This window comes from Cervus canadensis, chromosome 2, assembly GCF_019320065.1.
Source record: "Cervus canadensis isolate Bull #8, Minnesota chromosome 2, ASM1932006v1, whole genome shotgun sequence".
NCBI lineage: Eukaryota > Metazoa > Chordata > Mammalia > Artiodactyla > Cervidae > Cervus > Cervus canadensis.
In genome coordinates, this window is record NC_057387.1 from 15445937 (window position 1) to 15460279 (window position 14343).

At 40.8% G+C, this 14343-nt stretch overlaps 2 protein-coding genes across 12 annotated transcripts in view; both read left to right on the forward strand.

Annotated features, from left to right (window-relative positions):
* TPM3 (tropomyosin 3) overlaps positions 1–9228 on the forward strand; it is a 26614-nt gene extending 17386 nt beyond the window's left edge. For 7 of the 11 annotated variants that reach the window (XM_043455860.1, XM_043455843.1, XM_043455815.1 and 4 more), the window contains one exon: positions 7864–9228. In XM_043455860.1, the coding sequence (XP_043311795.1) occupies positions 7864–7946 (83 nt within the window). In that variant the 3' untranslated portion in view covers positions 7947–9228. Of the gene's footprint in view, positions 1–313; positions 516–7863 lie in introns of those variants that run through there. The other 4 variants (XM_043455851.1, XM_043455835.1, XM_043455805.1 and 1 more) reach the window with 1 other exon arrangement.
* Positions 9229–9362: 134 nt separating this feature from the next.
* The window catches only part of NUP210L (nucleoporin 210 like), a 97835-nt gene continuing 92854 nt past the window's right edge, over positions 9363–14343 (forward strand). Inside the window, exons 1-2 of the mRNA XM_043455424.1 lie at positions 9363–10523; positions 12028–12164. Coding sequence (XP_043311359.1) covers positions 10327–10523; positions 12028–12164 — 334 coding nt within the window. The 5' untranslated portion in view covers positions 9363–10326. The remainder of the gene's footprint in view (positions 10524–12027; positions 12165–14343) is intronic.

Here is a 14343-nt window from a genome sequence, read left to right on the forward strand (position 1 = left end):
ACACCCATGATTGGAAATCCCAAATTTACCTAAAAGGCTGAGCCAAGTCCCAGAGCAAGCCAGGTAGTAAAAAGCACCAAAAAGAGTTGTGGGGGCCTTCATCTGTTTGCTGTGGATCCCTGATCCTTGACGCTAATCTGCCTTTTCCCCACTAACCCTGAAAAGAAGCCAAATGACTCAGGCTGCAGTGTCTGGCTATCTTTTACCATTCCTACCGCCACCTCTTCCTTTTTCTCCTCTTCCTTTCTCCCAAATTGCTGTCTAGATTGATGCTTGTCCTTCTCACCTAGAGTCTCCTTACTTTTTCACACAGATAATTATCACCGTTTCTGCTCTGTTCTGGATCTACCCCCTTTCCTCGGGGAACCCAACGCCCCACTCTCGCTCTGGATTCCATTTGGGTCAGCCTGGCTGATCCCCAAGGCATTAAGATGGGCGGGGGGGAGGTGGCCACAAAACAACTTATGTATTCTCTTCCACCCCTCACCCCAAATTAAAATGTTAAGCTGCCGGAAGCCTCATGCCACCCTGCATTTGTGTCATTGACAAAGCTGCTGCTGTCCGTAAAAAGGAGCCTTGGGGGTGTGATGTGGGGCGCAGCTATTGTAGGCTCTCCCTTCTCTGACTTATATAATCAAAGCCACTTTTGTGTGTGTCTATTTTTTCTTGACATTTAAATTCAACTGATCTATCAGAGTGGTGGACTAGGAGAGGAGAGGTTCCTTAGAATAGGAGCTCTAGTTTGACACTCAAGCTGAGTGAAATTATCCAAGTCCTTTACTTCCAGGTTCTTAAGTCATCCTATCTGGAATGTTTGTTTTCTCCTTAGGTTCTTCTTTTAGAGACCACTGAAGTACCTCTCAATATATCCTCTCTACCCTTTTACCAGTGGTTCATACTCAGAATACATGGTGGACCCAAATATGTGATTGCTGAAATTGACTAAGTATATTGCCACAAGTCAGAGAAAGTACATAATAGGTAGAATTTCCAGCAGTTATAAACCTTTCTTACATATTTGAGGCTCATTACTATTTGCCTGCTAGTATATGCTAGTGGAATATAAGTGATAAATGATTGTTACTGGAAAAATGAAAACAGTCATGCATATTTCAAATGTTATACACAGGTACCACTTTTTTTAGTACATGCATAAATATGGTAAATTGCTTCTAGTAGGATTGTTCCTAAGTTCATGTTGTGGAATTAAATATCAACCTTCCGGAAATTCCTTTGCTGATTTACATAGCAGAGATAGTTTAATCTGGGTAGTATAATCATTGATTATACCTATCTAAGCACCTAAGTGTAATCCACTTAGTACTTCAGTTTCTCAGCACAGTATATATTTAAAATTTGGCTTTCTTTTAAACAGATACGGCCAGGTATAGAGGTTTTTCTCTAATTTAAAACTTTAGGTCCCATTAAATTCAGTTTTCTTTCTGTCTATACCATTTCTTTTTGCCATACAGCCTTTGTGATTAAGGTACAGGTTGTTACTAGTTTGGGCACAGGGTAGTAAGATGGAGGCATCTTCCTTACTCTCAGGTTGCTCAGAATCTAGTAGGACAGAAAACATGTATAAAACTAAAGATGATGTGTGATGAGTACCCCAAATAATCAAGTACCCTCAGAGGGAGGAAGAGGTTGATTGCAGTGTTGATGATAAGAGAAGTGTCATGATAGGAGGCACATACAAGTTACTTAATAAACATGTTGAAACTTCCCTCTTCATTTTTATTGGATTCCAAAAGATTGGATTTTTGACAGTCTGGTTGAAGGAAAGTGGATCTTGAGCATTTTCATCAAAGAGAAGCAAAAGAACAAAGGCATAGAATTGGGAAGGACACCACAGGTTTAAGCATCCATTTAGATAAAGTAGGGAACAGGTTTGTGCTGTAATCAGGCTGGAGAGTTTTAATTTTGTTTTGTAGGTGATGGGGGTACCACTAGAGATTTTGAACAGGATGTGTTCTTAGTAGAAGAGTTAATTTGGCAACTAAGTTAAGAACATATTGGAAAGGGAGCAGATTATCAAAGTGATCCATTAAGGCAATGTTTCCCGGATTTCATTCATTTGCATATCAGTTTTGACTGCTTTTTCCATATTTACATGCAGCCTACACTATTTTCTTTTAATTTGCTCATTTTAAAATTTCTTAGGCTAAAAAAAAAAATTTCTTACACTACACAATTCTAACTTGAAATCAAAAGTTTTGACATGTGCTAGTGTTTTTTTCCTAATGAACATTAAAATCATGTAGCTAAGTTCACAAAAGTATGCTGTCTGCAATCTTCTCACACATCACTAACAGTGACTGTACCACAGTTTAGGAAATACTGGGATAGGTTATTGCAGTTTCCCAGGGAGAAAAATCTGACCTAGATAGTGGTATTAGGGGATAGTGCTGACCATGGGCATTATGACGGGTGGTCACTAAATGCAAGAAGGAAGCATCAAGGATGACTGGTTCTGAACCTAGGAAAATGGTGGTATTAAAGGTGTAGGGAGGTCATATGATCCTGGTTTGGGAAGGCAAGGGAAAAAGTCTGTAAAACTAGCTGGTATCCAAGATGAAAACAAATCCTAGCACTTGAGGGGGAGAGTTTGATACAAGAGAGATTTAGGAGTCTGTGAGGTTGGCAGGCAGTTTAGGCCATGGAAGTAAATTCGAATCCTAAAGACAATTGCAAATGTAAAACGAAAAACTAAGCAGAGGAAAATCTGTGTAGAGGTGGAAGCCAAATGGCACTGGTTGGAGGGATAGAAGAAATGAGTAGCTTTTTAAAAAATTTAAGTCACTGGGTGATTTCCAGTGACTCTTAACTTTTAACAGATAGAGAAGGATGATAATTGAAAATTATGAAAACATAATTATTGATGCTTTATTAATCTGAGGGTATATTTTGAGCATTAAGGACAAGGAGAGGAGCCATACTTCAAGGAGCAGAAGCAAATTGATGGAAAGGAAAAAAGAGGCATGAAGTATAGTGTAGAACAAAGATGTCTGTCTGAACCTTTGACAGTGATTTCCAGTATTGCAACCACCAGCCACATGGGGCTGTTGAATACTCAGTGTGGCTAGTGTGACCCAGGAACTAAATTCTTATTCTGCTTTTAGTTCTGAATTTAATTAACCACATGTGGCTAGTGGCTGCCATGTTCATTGTATAGTATAGTTCAGGCTGTTTTAGTATGTGGGCAGAAGGAATTGACTTTGGCACGGAGGAAGGCTTCTAACAAAGAAAAGAACTAAGAATGGAGAAAGATTAGAAGAGTGAGGTGTAGAAACCATCTTATGTTACTTGAGCCAAGACTTGCTATAGGAATAGGGTGAAGCATCAGGGTGAAGTGCTTCATCCCTTAACTTTCCTCATCTTAATTTCTAAGGAAAAAACCACAGGCTGATGTGTTGGGATCCATTCTTCCCTTCCTCGTTACCATTGTTGGGACAAGGAATGAAACAAAATGTGACTGGATCCCAAGTTACCTGACAGGTGGAACTGACCTGTTACGTTAGGCAGCCTTGTCTTAGCCACACCCAGATTCTTCCATTCTCATGATACTGGTTGAATATTCCTTAGCCTTAACATGAGGGAGGAGTTTAAAAAAAAAAAAAATCTGTTCTACATCATTCCTTGAATGTGAGTCTTTAACACTGATAGAGTTCCCCTTATTCCAGGCACTCCCATCCTTTTCCTGTTACAGAATGAAATTGACCTGATTCAAACTAGTGAAGCCTAAGAATGTGTAGCATCCGTGGGATTATTCCCTGAAAGGAAAATCAGACCAAATGGGGATCCTCTGACTTGCTTTTTGTTTGTTCGTTTTATTTGCTCTTACAGGGAACCAAGAAATTTAATGAACTAGTATCTGGTTCTGAAATTTTAGTTAATAGAAATAACAGAGTTAGAAACCTTACTTATTACAAAGTTCAAGGTGAGAAAATAATCACATTTATCTTTCTGACCTTATGCAATTCTAAAGGAACTAGAAGTTCCAGGATTTAATCAGGCAATAAAATGCTCCCACTTCTTCTCTGCCTCTTTATTTCTTCCCTAAGTGGAACAAAACTCTCCCTGACCAGACTTTTTAGAGTTAGGATCCTAATAACATCTATCTTTCCTAAGATTGTGGGAGTCACACTAAGACTAACTTAGATATAGATGTTATGGAACAGCCAGGTTGCAAATGGTCTCTGGATGTAATATAACACCAAAAAGTGCAAGGAATGAGATTTCAACACAATTTGAACCCCTACTGTTTGTCAGGATTGCCCCAGTGAATAAGACAGGTCCAATCCCAGACCTGATGGACTAGTGTAGACTAGTACAGTGTTTCTCAATGGTGGACTTTAGCCCTTTAGGTCAGGATAATTCTGGGATGTACAGAACAATCCTGTTTATTGCTGTCCCCTGCCCAATATGTCAGACCCTCCAGTTATGGTGACAATTAAAGCCTGCTCTCACACATTTCTCAGTTCCCCTCTAGGGGGAGGGGAGGGAGAGTATTCCTCCTATTGTGACACTGGTTTAGTAGGAAGTGCAGTTTTTAAAATTCTCTTCCAATTCTGCCCCTTAAGAAACTCTTGTTTTTTGGTTATTCCCCCCAGGATCTTTTTATACATGTATGTTTTCTGTTTTGGATAGTGTACACAAAGTGACAAGTATTATTGGGAACACACTAGTCCCCAGCTTCTGGGTAGAACTGGGAAAACTTCAGTCCAGGAGGCAAGGTAACTGAGCAATGCCCACAGTGAGCCCACAGATGGAAGACAGAGAAGTCTTTTTCATATTGAGGTTCTGAGACCATTTTGAAACAGACTGTAAAACATAGGAAAAAACTTGTTTATGAACACCGGAGGCTGACATTAGGAGTAGACTAGGAAGACCTATCCCTCAATTTCCATTACCCTTGTGTTAGTCACATGAGTTTGAACTCACTGTCGCCCCTTTTTTATTTATTAAAAAAATTTTTCTTGTGATGAGAACTTCTAGGATGACTTTTGAAAAACACCTTTCATATATAAAACATATAGAGCAGTACTGACTATATTATATTGTATATTACATCTCTAATACTTATTTATTTTATAACTGGAAGTTTATACCTTTTGACTACCTTCATCCAATACCCCCATACACACACTCTCCCTCTCTGGTAACCACAAATTTGATCTCTTTTTCTGTGAGATTGTTGAAGTGTAATTGACTTATAACACTATGTTTATATTAGTTACTGATGCACAGCATAGTGATTTGATATTTCTATACCTTACAAGACGATCACCACTCTCTACCTCTTTAAGATGTGCTCCAAGTGGAAAATCCAGATAAAACCAGGGGATTTGAGCACTTAATTACTTGTATCAGGAACACTTTTAGTTAAGAAACATCTTAATAGCAGCTTAAATAAATACGGGGTTATTTTTCTCTCATAATAAAAAGTCTTGATTTGAGCAGCTTTGGCTTGATGTAGTTGGGGTTTCTGTGATTCTTATGGCCCTTTTTTTTTAGTTGAAATTTGCAACTCGAGTCATCATATCCATGTTCAAAGCAAGAAAGAAGGCTAGTTTTTCCAGAAGCCCCCAGACACACTACCTCCTACATCACTAGCCAGAACTGGATCACATGATCACCCTAAGCTGCTAGTGAGGCTGGAGAAACAGGATAGTCTTGATTGGCTTGCATTAGCAATCCACCTTCCCTGGGGCTGGCGACTGTGGCCGCTAACAGGTTTGGTGAAGTTGGGTTTTGATTGGATGTGCCACTGTGATAGGTCTTTCTCTCAACACCTACCACAAAAAGCATTAGAAAGTATAGGGTTGAGTGAGTATGGGCTATGTATCCCAGTCTTCTGTTCATAATGCTGTATTGAATGCTTTTACAGAAAAATATTCAACTGTTCACATCGGTTCCTTACAAACGCTCATTTTTGTAAATGTATTTCTTATAAGCCAACTGTATTCCTTCTTTTGCTGTGCTTCACTTGTCTCAGTTTCTTAACCCAGGGAATAAATACTATGAAGGAGATATTTTTCTCCCTCAAAATGTCATCCTTTCACCTTGTTAGCCTGCATTTTTTATTTTATTCCTCTGTTGGTCTTTTCACCAACTGACTGAATCCTCCTTGCATCCATCCAGCCTTACAGATGCATGTTATATATACCAGGTAGTTGACAGTCTCAAGATTTACTCTGGTACTCGACTAACTTTCCCTTTTTCTCTTTCTCCTCCTCTTTTTCCTCTCCTTCTCTTGTTTTTCTCCTCTCCATTGCTGCTGCAGAGCGTCTCTACAGCCAACTTGAGCGAAACCGCCTGCTTTCTAATGAGCTGAAGCTAACGCTGCATGATCTATGTGACTGATGGGCAGGGCTCACTGATGCCCATAAAACCGAGCTTACGGCTCACACCACTGACCTGGACCCCAGCAAAAAGCTGATTGTCTTTTTTAAAGTTATTATTTTGCCCTAAGCAAATTGCTTTTTAATTGAACCAGTTAGAATAGTGTTGTCTTCCTCACTGCACTGTAAAGTGGGAACAGTTAAAAGTAATACTGCCTTTCTACTCTTTTCAAGAAATTGTGGGTGATGAAGGGAGGGACCTGAGAGATTATAATGAGGAAATCTGGGAGAGTTTTCTGTTTTCCACCCTTATTTGCTGCTCTTTCACTTGTGCACTGACTGTAGGATATGTTCCCTTGCATGAATGTTTTCTAACAATAAAAGGACTGACTTGACAAGATGTTGTAACTGCTTCATCTGCAGGCCCGGGGATGGGCCCTTCTGACTGGGTAGAAAAAAAGACAAGGGAAAGAAAAGGTTGTGGGATATGAATAGGTCAGTGTTGCCATTCACTTCCTTGAGTTGAAGAGCATTTTCCCCACCTCCCTAGAGCAGAGAGTGGTTTGCTTGCTGGGCAGCTTTGATTTTCCTTGATGTTCAGCTGCTAGTTTTCTTTGTGACGTTTTCCCCATTTTTCTTCTTGCTTCGTTTTCCTGGTATAATGTTTAATTGTAAGTAACTATATCACAGGCTAGTTCCTGAAGAATAACTCTGCGAAAGTCTCAACTGAGGTTTTGCTTACAAGGATATGTTTTGCAGTATTCTTCTTTTTTTTTTTTTTAATTTGGGTGCATCAAATCTTAGTTGTGGCATGTGGAATCTTCAACCTTAGTTGCAGCATGCAGGATTTAGTTCCCTGACCAGGAAGCAAACCTGGGCTCCCTTCCCTGCACTGGGAGCTCAGAGTCTTAGCCACTAGACCACCAGGGAAGTCCCTGTTTTGTTGTATTCATGACTTTGTTTTCTTTCTAGATTCTCTGACTTAGCTATGGGGGTTCTTTAATTTATCCCACTAGTCATTCCTCTCCTCTCTACTTGTTGAGGAAAACCTGTAGTGCACGAGGATCCTCTTGTACTCAAATTTTCAAGTTGAGATTCTGCTGTTTCTACTGGTAGAAACATGCCCATCCTTGTTCTCAATATGTTAGACTCCAGCAGGCTATTTGAAGTAGGTGTTATCCTGTGGGCAAAGACTTAGAAGAGTGGATGGCTGATGCTTAACTTAAGGCCACCTCCTTCAGTGACTGAAAACTGAAAGCCTTGCTTGGGGTGTGGGGAGGAGAGGAAATGACTGATAAGGTCCCCAGCTCCCTCCCCTAAAAGTCCAGCAACACCTGTAACTTCCGTAGGCAAGTCTGAGGCCCTGAAAAACCAAGTGATGCAATAACTCACTTCTGTGGCTGAGAGGGCAGCTGCTTTATTAGTCTGCAGCTTCCCTGCAACAGGAGCAATTCTCAGAATGGGTAGACCTTGAAATTTACTTCTGGTTTTTATAACATCTCTCCTTTACCCCCATTAGATAAACTGAAATGCACCAAAGAGGAGCACCTCTGTACACAAAGGATGCTGGACCAGACTCTGCTTGACCTGAATGAGATGTAGAACACCCCAGTCCCGCCCTGCCGCTGCTCCTCCCTCTCACCCCGACTCCGCTGAGGCCAGCCTGCCCGAAGCTGACCTTTAAACTGAGGGCTGATCTTTAACTGGAAGGCTGCTTTCTCCTTTCGCCACCTCTCCCACCCCCTTACTCCTGTGTCCTTTTCGCCAAACTGTCTCTGCCTCTCCCCAGAGATTCCAGTTGGGCTAGAGGCTGAGCACCTTTGGGAACAACGTTTAAGGGAATGTGAGCACAATGCAAAGTGTCTTTAAAAGCATGTTGTGATGTACACATTTTGTAATTACCTTTTTTGTTGTTGATGTAACAACCATTTGTAAAAAACATTCCAAATAATTCCATAGTTCTGAAGCAGCAGTCTAATCCCTTTCTCACTTTTGGAAGGTAACGTTTCAGCTTAATGCATATTGCCTTCTCCAGAGAGAAAGGGAAAAGGTTTGGGCCTGCCTTACTGAGAGCCTAGCAGCCCAGAGAAAGGCTCCATTTGGGGAAACCTCATTGCTCTGTAAAAAGTACCCACCAAACCATAAAGATGATTCTAGGAGGAGTTAGCCAAAAAAAAAAAATAAAAATAAAAAAAGTGCTGTTCAGGTTTTCAGCTTTACGGTATCTTTGGACAACTTTTTTTTTTCTTTTTTCATCAGAAGTGACCAAACAATTAAGATGGTGAAACCTCTGAGACCAAATCCTTGTCCCAGCTCTACCCTGTTCCCAACTGCTCACAGAATGGATCACGTGCCCTTTATGTTGAAGTGACCACTTAATTGCTCTCCTGCCTCCTTGAAAGGAAAGAAAATGATGTTTTGCCACTGATTTAGCCATATGAAATTCATCTCATCACCCTTTTCTGGGTCTGAAGCTGCTGTCTCCAAAAGTGCCATCTCATTGTGCTTTGTATCGGTTAGTGCTGGAGAAATCTTGAAAAGCTTATGTACAAAACTTTTTAAATTTTATATTATTTTGGAACTTTGCTTCTTTGGGGTTGAGGCACACTGGTCACCCCTCTGCCTGTGAGAGCTCTCTACAGTCTGTGGGCTAGCAGTGTGCTGATCTTTTGAAGTTTCTTTCCCTACCCAATCCCCCTTTTTTGATGAGGTTTCAGTGAGGTCTGTTAGGTGTGCATCCTGCAGCTTAATTGGCTTAAAATGTTCTCTCCTTTGGTGTGGTCTCTTTGCAGACCAACTGGGAGAAAAAAAAACCAATAGTGTAACTGTTTTGATACTGAAAATTGATAAATGTCTTTTTGAAATAAAGAACCAGTCCCTCCAACCATCAGAAGTACTTGCTTTTATTTCCCATTCCAAATGGGCTTTCTCCACAGGAGCTGTGAAGTTTGGGTAAAGATCAGATCTTTGTGGGTGGCAGCAGTAGGATTTGATGCAGCACACATGCTTTGGAAGTTGTCCAAACTGGGGTCAAAACACAGCTTTCAGATCCCTAGTTGTGTGTTCTTATGTCAATCATTTAGTTTCATTATCTGTAAAATAAAGATAATATGTATTTTTAGGTAAATGTAAAGATTAGAAATAACATTTATGTGTCAATGTTTAATATTAATGTTACTTAATCTGACACTGGCATCATCAGGGTCAGCTGTACATTTCCTTTACAATCATATTTATTCTTTCTTGTAAATCCCAGATTAATTGGACTCTGCTCACTGAACAATTTCAATAATATGACACTGATTACATACTCCTATATATGTGTGGTTTTAGTAAACTGTCCTGAGACAGCCTTTGAGCTAATACTTTGTTAGATATTTGGAGAAAACAATTTAACAAGAGGTGCTCTCAGGGTATTTGCTTACAGACAGGTTGTGTGAGTGGATAGCTTTCAAAGCTGCCTTTGAGACGCCAGTGCCTGGCATTTCCTGCACTCTGGCCTTGAGGCTGCACGTGAATCTGACTTACTAGTAAAAATGACACAGCTTCCTTGACAAAGTCCAGCAGTTTATACCAGAGACTGGAACATTTTTTTCATTTATATGCACGGGCCAATGCTGAGTGGAAAGTATTGCCCCCCAAAAAAGTTGGTGGGGGGTTGCCAAACACATAGTAGGCAACAGAAGGAGAAATTTAACTGGAGAGTTTTTTGGTGTTTTTTTTTTTTAGATTTTTCTGCTTGTTCTTTACTATTAAAAAGGCCTGCCACCCAATATTTAAGGAGGTAGCCCTTTAAGTGGGTAGCTAGCTGGGTTTCTGCCTTAAAAGTTTCCATAACGGCTTGTTGGAGCCCTGCCTAAAAGCATCCCCATAATTCCAAGCGGTACGGGCCCGCCTGCTGACGTCACGCCTGTGGATTGGCTGATGTTGGAGCTGAGGGCACGGCTATAGTTAAGCGAGCAGACAGGAGTTGACGGGCGCCATGGCTGCTGTTGGGTCACCAAATCCCCGAGGCTTCGGGCTGTTCTGCGTGACTCTACAGCGCCTCCTGTTTCTGCTTCTTTTTTTGCTTGGAACCCTGGCCAACAAACTTAACGTACCACAGGTGTTGCTACCCTTTGGCCGGGAGCCAGGCCGGGTTCCTTTCCTGCTGGAGGCTCAGCGGGGCTGCTACACTTGGTGAGGGGTGGCGGGATCACAAGAGTATGCACACCCACGCCGCCCAGGAAGAATAGGAGGGGTTCATTGAACGGAAGACGCCACCGGAATACTGTGTGGTCACTCATCCTGAAGAGCCTTGCCTGTAGGGATCAGGGGTGGGGTGTCAGCAGGAATGGAGGGCCAGCCCTTCTGATATGGCCTGTCCTCGTTGTGTGGGATGTCTTCAGCTTATGTGTGGGTCCTTTTATGAGCAGTTAACGTGTGAGATTGGCTTTCTCATGGTATGTGTTGGGAGGGGTAGTCACTATGTGAACAGCTGTCAGGGTATATGGAAACCCTATGTTGGCGGCTTCAGACAACCATGGCTACCCACCGCAAAGAACTTTTAGTGTTAACAGCTAGGATGAGGAGTTCCCAAAGTCTGAGGAAATTTATTGAGGGGCTAGAGAGGCTTAGGATGCGCGAGTTCTCCGCAAACTAAAGTGAGGTTTTCAGTGTAAAAACACTTAACTATTGCATACTTAACTAAGCACTTTGTATGTGTTAACTCATGCCGTTTTTACAGTCTTAGGGATTAAGCGCTATTCCATTTTACAGGTGAGTGAATTGAGGCATGGATAATATGAAGTATAAACTTGTATGAGAAGGTATATTTTAGGTGGAGATAAGATTTGCCTGTCACATATTAATATGAGTCTCCTCCCTCATATGAGAGTATTCTCGAAGTGTACGTTCAAGTTTGGGGTAATCAACTCTGGGGGGAATGACTTTCTGACTGAGGATGGAAAGACACGATTTTCTGGCGTGAGAGAACCCAACCATAGATTGTATGGTTTCCTAAGGGTAAGGGAACCTAGCTGAAGTGGGCTCCAAGGTATCAGAGGGCTTATCCTAATTGGAGATTTCCCTTTACCATCACTGAAGAGAAGCACTAAGTTTTCTCCATAGTGTAAGAAGTTCATCTCCCATTTTATGAGAATGTATAAGGAAATCAGGCTTACACAGTGATCCAGTGTGACTTATCTCCTGACTGAGAATGATGGAAGGCATCAACCTAGCATTGAAAGCCATTCCTTCCATCCATCCAAAAATATTAATGATTTTTTAAACTGTATTTTGAGTTGGACTCACACCTCATAATTTTAGCAAGATTTCCACCTTAGATAGCAACAGTCCAATTTCTAGGAGGAAATTCATTCCTCAGAGTTTGAGAAGCCTGGTCTCTTAATGTTGGAAACACAGCATCAATCCTATTTTTACATACTGAGGGAAGAATGTAACAATCTTACTTTAAATATTGAGGGAGGAATGTAACTTGGCACAAGGGATCACTGGAAAATGTTCTCATCAGTCTCTTCCACTTAAATCTTACATCTTTAAGCAATGTTTCTACTTTAAAGAAAAACATTTAAATACACCTGGTAGTATGTAATGTGGAAAAACTATAGGAACCTATGTTCCACCAAAAGTTAATTTTAACCCACATTCGTGTTTCATACTCTTAAGTATTTTATCCTGGCAGGCATTCCACCCATCATGATGCAGTAACTGTTGAACCTTTATATGAAAATGGCACCTTATGTTCGCAAAAAGCTGTGCTCATTGCTGAATCTACCCAACCAATACGCCTCAGCAGTGTTATTCTTGCTCGAGAGATAGGTATGTTGAGACAAAACACGCTACGTAACTGTTCACCTGGAGTAGAAAAATCTGATATCTTTTATAGATGGTTAACACAGACAGTGTTGGCTTCAAATGCCCCTTAAGGTAGAAAAAAGGATTCCTGCAATATAAACCTTAATTGTGGCATCCTAGCCTGTAACTTTTTTTATTTTTGAACATCTAGCCCCTGGCAATGTGCCTGATACAGAGCAGAAACTCTGGTTGTTTGAATCAGTGTAGAAGGGAAGGACCTATTTATCAGAACTAGCTTGGTTGTTAATGTTCTGAGGTTGGTCTTGAGTGAGGCAAAACGCAGAATAAAGATTAGTACTTCTCAGGCTTCCCTGGTGGTCCAGTGGTTAAGAATCTGCCTGCCAGCACAGGAGACACGGGTTCAATTCCTGGTCAGGGCAGATCCCACGTGCCATAGGCAGCTAAGCCCACATGACATAACTACTGAAGTCCGAACACTCTAGACCTCATGCTTTGCGACAAGAGAAGCCACCACAAGGAGAAGCCTGAGAACCACAACTCGAGAGTGGTCCCCACTCACTGCAACTAGATAAAGCCCGTGTGCAGTAACAGAGACCAAGTGAAGCCAATAAATAAATAAATAAAATAAAAAACTAGTACTTCTCAAGTACTAGTGTCATCTATGAATCTGCATCTTCCGCATCACCTGGGAGCTTGTTAGAAGTGTAAATTCTCAGGCCCCACCTTAGATCTGCTGTATCAGAATCTCTGGAATGAGCCAGGGGATCTGTGGTGTTAATTAATTTATGGCTTCAGTGGATCTTGGTTGCTGTGCCAGGGCGTTCTCTAGTTGCAGTGAGTGGGGGCTGCTATTTGTTGTGGTACTCAGGCTTGTCATTGGAGTGGCTTCTCCTTGGGGAGCATGGGTTCTAAGGTGTGCAGGCTTCAGTAATTGCAGCACTCGATCTCAGTAGTAGTTGTAGTGCACAGGCTTAGCTACTCCATGGCATATGGGATCTTCCCGGACCAGGAATAGAACCTGTGTTCCCTGCCTTGGCGGGAAGATTTTTAACCACTGAGTCACCAAGGAAGTCCTAGGGATCTGTGTTTTTAACAAGCTCTCCAGATGATTCTCATATATACCAAAATTTGGGAAGCACATGCTAGTCTGTTTTAGACTAGAGCAGCTTAAGAAATGCTATTTGTGTCCCTGAGTTTCTGGCACTTGGTGTTTTCATATTGATAGGTCAGAAATATCTGTGTTGCTCTTAAATATTTTGATAAGTTATATGTCTATACTGTATTATTAAAGATAAATTTAAGATGTTTGGTATACCATATTTCATATAATTGACATCTATTGTAACTATTTTTAATGTACTACTAAGAACAACATTGTCAACTAAACTGCTTTTCTTCACTTAGAATTTTTACTTTATACCTATTGAAGGGCTCTTTTTGACTTAGATGGTTATTTTTATTTTCTATCACTCTCAAGCCTAATAAAAAGGAAATAAAATTAACTGGTTAAAATATCCCTAAGATAAATTTAACATTTTTGCCTCATCTGAATCACTTTTTGATTGGGAATCATCAATGTCTGTGTTTATCCCCACAACATCTTCCTTTGTACCATTGAGACTGTTAGTGATGTTGCATTTCTTAAAAGAATCAATTAAACCAAAACCACCTACAGGGTATTAGTATTGGACTCATTAGTTGGCTTTACAATTTATAAAGCTGACCTGTTTTGTCTCCAGCTTTGAAAAGGTTTCTAGCACATCTGAGTCACCACCTTTCCCACCCTGTGTCCTTAACTGTTTGGTTCCAAGGGAAAAGAGTACTCCACCATTGTTCACCATGTTTTCTTCCAACTACTAATACCCATTCTGCAAGTTTGATGTTGGCCCTTTTAAAGTTCTCACGAAAAAAAAAAAAAAAAAAATAAAGTTCTCACGAATGCAGTAAATGAAAACTATGCTATGACTGCTGGTGGTTGACAGTTCTAAGATGTCATCAGTCATAAGATAAAACCCTAATTTCAGAGATGTTGAAATGTCAAAAAAATGAGTGTCTTGGAGTCAATGAAATATGAGATTTCAAAGATGAGAATCTTTGAGGATCGTGTCATGCAGGGCAGCTACAGTGGATAGAGAAGGATACAAAGATGAGAAAAGAAGTGTTGCTTTGGTCACATATGCTA